At 41.2% G+C, this 8,097-nt stretch overlaps 1 protein-coding gene across 3 annotated transcripts; it reads right to left on the bottom strand.

The window, feature by feature from the left end:
- Positions 1-643: 643 nt before the first annotated feature.
- Positions 644-7,436, bottom strand: LOC109511992 (transmembrane protein 238-like). 3 transcript variants are annotated; one of them, XM_019863429.1, is made up of 2 exons: positions 6,761-7,436; positions 644-680 (listed from the first exon to the last, which is right to left on the bottom strand). In XM_019863429.1, exons 1-2 carry the CDS (start codon positions 7,297-7,299, stop codon positions 659-661), a joined length of 561 nt encoding a protein of 186 aa, XP_019718988.1. In that variant the 5' UTR covers positions 7,300-7,436; the 3' UTR covers positions 644-658. The 3 variants fall into 3 exon arrangements, with proteins under 3 accessions (XP_019718988.1, XP_019718989.1, XP_019718987.1); XM_019863430.1 differs by lacking the exon at positions 644-680 and adding an exon at positions 3,370-3,653 and having other exon boundaries at positions 6,763-7,435; XM_019863428.1 differs by lacking the exon at positions 644-680 and adding an exon at positions 6,614-6,679 and having other exon boundaries at positions 6,763-7,436.
- Between the last annotated feature and the right edge of the window lie 661 nt (positions 7,437-8,097).

Raw genomic sequence — 8,097 nt, 5'->3', positions numbered from 1 at the left:
CATTTCAAAGATGGAGATTTATTCGTAGGGTAACGCTCGTGGTTTGACTCATCACAGCAAGCAAGATATACGTTGAAAGAAGACTAAACTTACACTTAATAATGATAATAATTTATAGGGCATGCCGAGATATTTTAGAATCTAGAAAATATTTTAAAGCAACAGTCGTCGTCTGTGGTCAGCGCGTTTCTCCTTGAACCATGGCTGGAATTAAATGGTAAATGGCTGCCCTCTGCTGGCCTTTCATGGTCCTGCAAAAATGTGTCAAGTGCCTCCATTTTCACAGAAACAATATTTGCAGTTTTCATGCATTATTGTATGTTTTCATATGTTTATGCTATTGTTCTGATGCAGCACCCCAATAACGCGGACTATTATAAGATAATAGACGACTATATTTGTATCTCCAGCCGGAAGAAAACGTTCGTGAAGCCTTTGAAATGATCTGGATTTCTGGATAAACTGGCAATAACGCGTGAGATGATCTTGGGCTCAGTCACAGTCATTTGTTCTTTTCACCTTAACAGATAATCCACACCGAAATTGCATTATCCCTTTCAAATTCAAATTGTTGTTCACATATATAATAATCGAATGGTGAGGCACATACCATGTACACAGTGATGCAATAATATGCCTGATAACATTTATATGGTGTTCACAATCTGTGGGAACCAAAACTCCGATGCAGCCCAAAACAAAAATTGGTTTGTAACCCCTGGCCAAGGCTAATGACTCCTCCAAGATTTCATTGTTGTCAGGAGTCAACCAACTTGCTGTCCAATCAATTTATCGAGATTGGAGACGCAGTTTAAATTTCCCTGGCCCCTATTTAAAAATACACATCAGTTTTCAAGTTTCTATTCTCAAGGGACATTGTGAACCATGCTTCATCCAAGAGAGCTCTCAGACACATCAGGTTAAGAATCGTTAACTTACATGCTGCTGGAATGGGTCACAAAAGTAGCTCACAAAGCTTTGATGTTCATCAATCCGTGTGGTAAAAAAGAGATTGTCAGCACTGTTGCTATTCTCCCAAGGAGTAGCCATCCGGTCAAAATGACTGTAAGGGCACAATGCGGAATGCTCAATGAGGTGAGGAAAAAAAAAAAATCAGAGCCTGTGAGCTGAAGACCCAGCGCCACCTCTGACACATGCTCAGTAAAACATTCGACAAATGGATGTGATCGGAGGACCTCACAAAGTAAGCCGTTTTTGAAAATCAAAGAAAAAAAATCCTTTGTAAAATTACCTTGCATCAAGTATCAAGTACAACTTTGTCATCTGTGCTGTATGTGCATACAGCACAGATGACATTTCCTCCCTCTTAAACAGACAACAAGAGGAGCCGCTGCGGGTGCCCACGCCGCCATCAAAAAAACACTTAACATAAAATGACAAAATAATACAACACAACACATAAAACAGACAGTCTTGTCATCTGAACCACTTTTCCTCCTTTGTGTACTTCGAGTATTGCGCTCTCGCTTGACAGTAATGGTGACGATGCCTTTCAAATAACGGGACACATGGCATGAATAATTAGCTGTAGCATTCATTACTGAGCCACGAATAAATCTGAACATACTTAAAGATTGGAGAACTCTATACATGTTGTGCTTGAGTTTTCCCGACGGCATATCAGCAAACTTTGCTTCCAGTCAAATGAGAAGGAAAAAAAAAAAAAGCAGCACAGCCAACTTTCAAATTCAATCATTGTTCCCATTGTCGCCGCCGCGTCAAGTCAAACGGTGTCATGTTCGGGTTGCCCCACGCGGGTGTGAGCTCGTGTGTTGGCTGCGGTCGGGGACAGCCGTCTGCTAGGACACACGAGGTGTGGAGGAAATTCTAAACGCGCCCGCCAGCCAGTTTGTGACACCTCTGACATCCGCGTTGACTTATTCATTCTTGTGATCTTCAGCGTTATGAATTAATAATGTACGGGCTGACGCTCGCCACTGTGTGAAGCCTCACGAATACAGTACTTTTTTTTTCTGGGGGGGGGGTGGCGTAGGGATGGGACTCGTCAGTTTACGGAGGGAAAAAAAGAGTCATCCGACTTTTTATGGGTGTCGTCGCTAGCGTCACTGTTTGCCAACCAAGTGAAAGCTCTCACGTCGGATGGTATTGTTACTGTTAAAAGGGAAAGATTATTTTCGTTTAAATATAAGCCACACTGTCAACAAGGTGTGTCCACTTGAACATGGAAACCACCTGCTCCACATATTTCACGTAAAGATTACAACCACGTATGCCCCTCCCCACAAAAAAAAAAAAAAGTCTCAACCTTGGACTTTGCCGTTTTATGCCTTTATGATTATTGATGGAATTTGGTTCCTTCCAGACATCCACTCTTGGAAAATGAGAGCACTCCTTGCTCCAGTCACAAATGAACCCAGTTCGACTGGTTTCGACTGAATGAGTCGAGCGACCATTACTCCGATTTCACAACCTCAAAATCCCCCACAGGAAAACGGACGGAGCGAACGGGAAATCACCATACTCGTAAAGAGTAAACTGATCATCATGACGAGGCAGTTAAGCTATTCTGGATGCATGAGAAGTTAAGTCATGTTAAAGGCCGTTTTTAATTTGAAGAGACGACTGAGTTTTGGGGATCGCTCTGTGGTCTAAGTAACCTGAAAATATTTTTCACCAGGCTCCGAGATTCTCCATTGGTGCCACCAGGTTTCCAAGATACCAGACGATCCAGATGGCTGATGAAAAGGACAAAGGGGTCCGGATAAGATGGGAAAAAAAAAAATCTCATAAAGCGAAGTGAGTGAAGACAACCACAAGGAAATTGATGAAGAAGTCTCCAGGAAGACGCTAAGAAAAACAGAAAAGGCCAAGATAAGGCTTGTAATCCATCCTAAAGGACTATCCTTTGTGCACAGACAAATTTCAGCGCTTCCCTAGTTGACTTTTACAACTGGAAATAGCTTGGAGGGGAGAAAAAAAAAACAAGGGAAAAAAATGATTGCAGCATTCTTTTTTTTCTGCAGCTCCATCTGGATGCCGATTGTTTATTTGTTTGCTTAGCGATGAAGACAAAAGCCTCCCTCGATGCTCATCTTCATCGACGTTCTGGTCTCATCTCCAACCTTGGTGAATGTGGAAAAGTTTTTTTGTGCAGTCCGATATTGGAACTTTTTTTTTTCTTTTTCATAAAAAATAAATTAAAAAAAAAAAAAAAAGGAACATTATTCTAAAAGATGAGCGATGCGCAATCAAAATGCATTTTGTATTCGGTGCGTCGACAACAAAGGGGAGACTGAATGGAGAAAACTGATCCTTCAACAATTCAAAGTAATCCAGGATCAAATTTGCAGCGGGCGGGCAACATTTACGAACACCAACAAACATTCAACCGCTGGTAAACTTTATTCCTTGCAAAGTATTTGACATTTTGCTTTTCCCCAAAAAAATCGGCACACAAAAAAAATAGGAAATTGCTATTTACATAGGAAAGATGTTCTTCTGTGCGCAGCCTTTCTGCCTTGAGTTGGGCTTGTCCCTGATTAAGAAATCTTTAAAAAAAAAAAAAAATTTAAAAAGTGACACCGTTTTTTTTTTTTTCTTTAGCTGAAGGTTTTCAGTCTTTCAAACGTTTTTGAAAAGCAGCGCCCTTTCATCATTCACGGGAACCCAACCTGCGAAGAAAAGGAGGGGTATCGTCAATGGCAGTGCGCGGGACATTACATATTTCATAGCTTCAATTCAGAAATCATTTACCCGACAAATACGACACAATTCACTGTGAACCGTAATTTCAATGATTAGATCATTATGTTGCCTAAAAAACCAAATCATTTGAACTCTCTCAGGTCACCGCGTTTCTTCCTCAAACTCGGCAAAGGTCACGCTTTTGCCCTGCCGACTGGTACGACCACATCATGGTTAATGCATTGTGTAACCGTCATATAGAAGATGTAAATATCATAGTCAAGAACAATTGTGTTTTTTTTCAGTTTCACAAATCAGGTCAGGTCCGTTTCTGCGGGACAAACAGGTTCAAATAAGCCTTTCAGAATCTGCTGTTGCTGCAACATTTGGGTGTGGCTACTCCTGCAAAATGTCACTTTGGGGATTAAGTGAGTTTTTGACCCAAGCTAACTGAATGATGTCCAGTTTATGCAGAGGGGCAGTCACAGGTTTACACTTGAATCCTCTTAAGCACAGGTGTCAAACTCAAGGCCCGGGGGCCAGATCTGGCCCACCACATCATTTTATGTGGACCGCGTAAGCAAATCAACTTTCATGATGCTTGCTAAAATTTCCACCAAAATGTCAAATTCTCGTTTGTAATAAATAAGAGTGACACTGTAAGCATTTTCTTGTGACCAAACTCCTTATTAGAGTAACTTAAACAGTCGGTGAATAAACCGTTATTCTTGACTTCTTTATATGCTTTCAGTCAAACCGGCCCTCCAAGTGAAACTGGAATTAAAATCTGGCCCCCGACAAAAATGAGATTGACAACCCTGCTCTGAAGGCACAGATAGGATTGTATTTTTTTTTCTTCTCCATTAAAAGTATTTTACTCCAAAATCTATTCCAACATTGGTCAATTGTTTCGAGCCGGGTCATAAGTCATATGCTGGCAGACATGCAAATTTGAACTCTCCACTTCAATGCGAACACGTGGAGTCATTTCAAATGTCAGATGAATAATGAAGGAATCTGTTCTTGAGTCAAGCTCTGCGGGAAAATTCTACACAGGGAACACACCCGAGCGAAGCAGCAAAACGGAGACATTTCATAAATAAGACGGCGCCTTGTGTTATCCCACCGCCACCCCCCCCGCCCCACCAAAAAAAAAAATACGGGAAGAAACACATTGGCATTCAGGGTGCGGTGTTTGTTCCTCTGGCTGCACCATTTCACACAGCACATATCTCATGATCATAAGAACTCGGCGAAGGCACATTCAAATTTACTAACTGGAACGAGTGTGTGAAGCGAATGCGCACAAGGCATACTTATGAGGGAGGGGACCAGATGTGTATTTTCTTCCCTGTCTCCTTACCACCATTCATCCTGTGGATCAATAAAAAAAACAAAACAAAAAAAAAAACGCTGAGCTCCATTAAAATGTAATTGCACCTTTTTGAGCCAAAGGCTGGCTGGCTTTCCACCCGATTAAAACGTGTATGTGAAGGTGACCAGAACCAGTCCGGTATATATGTGTATATATATATATATATGTATATATATATGTGTATATATATATATATATATATATATATATATATATATATATATGAATGTGGAGACAGTGTTAAAGTACTTTGAAGTTGGAAAAGCACTATTAAAAAAAGCCAATTTACCATGCATGCTAGATATATATGAGATAAGTTACCTGGTCACGTTGTAAGAGTAGTGGCATAACCGTGACAGGGTAGGCCAAGGGTAAAAATGGTGCCCGCTTTCCAGAGCGCATGGGCTTCAAATGCTCGTGCCATTTAAATGACTGATAATAAAGCGAGTCACTTCACGATCATGTTTGGTCACAAGCGGTGATAAGACTTAAATTGGTGGCAGTGACAAGAGAGGTTGAAAGTAGGCGGCATGTTCACGTCTTCCGCTTGCAATTGTTTGTTTGGGTCCACACGTTGACGCTTTTTGCATGTCGGCCATGTTTTTAAAAGGTATGCTTGGATAATTTGTAAAATGATGCGACTTGGTTGATGGTGTCGGGAGACAAAGCAGGTTCAAGAAGCGAGTTTCAGTCATGACTCAAAAACAAAAAGTTTAAACCCGTAGGCTTGCTTTCATTTTAAGAGCCCTAAAAATGGATGTGATTGATCAGATTAATAGCTGATGCCTTTTTTTTTTTCCTTCATCGTTTTCAAATCCGGCAAATCAGACATTGTAACTTTTTAAAAAACATTTGACAAAGCTAATAAACCACACAAGACACAGTGCTGACACTCAAACAACCAGACTGCATTTCAATAGATGGTAATTTTATGACACAAAATCAGCGGTGAATAAAGCAGATTTAAAACATGTCAGGTTTTCTATGAAGGCTGTCAAAAAAAAAAATCAAGCGTAGAGATTATTGTGGCTTTAAGGCGTCCAACTGCACCGTGACAATTAACACGAGTGAACATGGTCAACAGATTCAGTCTCGAGTAACTCTGATTAATGATGACTACTTTAATCAACAGTCTGACGCGGGTTTAAATGAATTAAGGCTCCCCCCCTTAAACCTGGTGCATTGTAACCTGTATTGTACTGCAAGTCTGTTTTCATTAATTTGTAAACTTTCCAATTCAACAGCTATAAAACTGATTTTGACAGTGGAATGAGTATGTCATCAAGAAGGTGGAGTATTTTTTTCGCAGCATCATACATTGGCGAGCTTAAATATTTTAGGGGGTTGAACTTAATATTTTACTGCGGTCGTTTTATAAACCTACTCATGAGGATAAGCATCATAGAAAAACTGTAAGTTCACATTCTTGATTTGCCCCTGGTCAGCAAATTGCTCAACACAAATAATTTAAGAATTTACACCATACGCTACAGATTTCTAAAAAAATAATCATAATAATAAATAAATAAAAAAAGCATGAAAGGCAGTCAATGTGCCTTTGAGAGGCCCAAAGCAGCTTCAGGAGTGTGCTCATAATGTATGTCGGTTCTTCTGGCATTCAGTCAAAGTGCGGCTCTCCTTTCCCACATGCAAAGGCATTATAATCAAACCCATATGAAGAGCAAGGGACGCAAATGTGGAAATGGAAACTTTGTACACACCTTCTGCAGCCAGAGAGATTTCTCCGATTTGTTCTCCACAGGGTGCAGATTGACATCAGAGTTCTTCAACGCACCCAACTCCACGTTTTTCTCATCTGGGTTGCACTCAATCCCCACAACAAAGCCCTTGTTGTCGTGACCGGTTGTCAATTCCCAAGTAGTCCGAGAGGGCTCATGACGAGGCGCGGTTCCGTTCATCTCTTTGCCAAAGGTCTTCTTCTCCTGCAGAGACTTCTTGGCGCTTCTGGAGAGCCTCTCAGACAGCTTTCTCGCCCAATTTGTAAAAGTGATGTCCAGTGAACCTCTCCTGTGATGATCCGCGTACAGTCGTACGTTGCCAGTGTACCACAAAACCCACCACACCAAACTGAGGAAAATGACAAGCGAGCCCGTGTAGATAAGAAAATCTCCGTAAAAGCGGCCGTTCACGTTGAGATTGCCGAAAATCCCCACCAGAAGTACAACCAGACCGGCGGCATCAAAAATGATGGCGAGGAAAAACACCGGCGCGCAGTTGCCCACGCAGGTCGCAGCCATCGCGGCGGAGGGCCAGAAGCTGGCCCGTGTAACGGCACTCAACTCTGGAACGTGTTTTTCAGGAGATACATGTCGCAGTTTTCGCACCTGCTCTGTGTTCAGTTCACCTGCGAGTAAGCCCCGCCTTCATTTTTTTACGTCACGAAGCAGCGCGCTCCGATACTTTTTTTTCGGTGTGCTGCGTTCAAAGACATTGTGGGAAATCAAACTTTCAAAGATCAGCAAACACGACTGTAAATTTGGCGTTTGTCAAATTTCCATGTCCAATGCAGGAATAAAAGAGGTAATTTGACAGCCCCCTGTACAACGTATGTTTACCAAATCTCTCATGAAAAAAAGACAGAATAACAAAACCATCACAATATTACATTGATTTGATTTACACGATCAGAATATAGACTAGAAGAAAAATCTGTTGACGGTATTTGTTTGCAGTGGTGTACAAACTCTCAGTCTGACATCTGACAAAACCAAGAGTCTTTGTAAAACTAGATTTTTTTTAATCTGCATATTGTACAAGTGGCATTTGTGTTGTTGTCAGAATGAAAAAAAAACATCTTCAATTAAAATTAACAACTCAGTCAGACCTCAGTAAGTCAGAAGATATAACAAGTAAGTCATCTTCACTGTCATATTTCAAGTCCAATTTATGAACCATAAATGGCCCTGCGAATTGCTCTCCATAAATATCCCTAAGTGGCCTTTTGCTTGTGCAGTTCTTTGTTATTCAGATGCTCTCTCCCAACCCCACTGCTCAAAACTCAGCACACCCGCATTTAGTGTATCGGGTATCCAGAA

Source organism: Hippocampus comes, unplaced genomic scaffold (assembly GCF_001891065.2).
Source record: "Hippocampus comes isolate QL1 unplaced genomic scaffold, H_comes_QL1_v1.1 scaffold91, whole genome shotgun sequence".
NCBI lineage: Eukaryota > Metazoa > Chordata > Actinopteri > Syngnathiformes > Syngnathidae > Hippocampus > Hippocampus comes.
The sequence above is the reverse complement of the archived record's forward strand: the minus strand, read 5'-3'. Positions and strand labels throughout refer to the sequence as shown.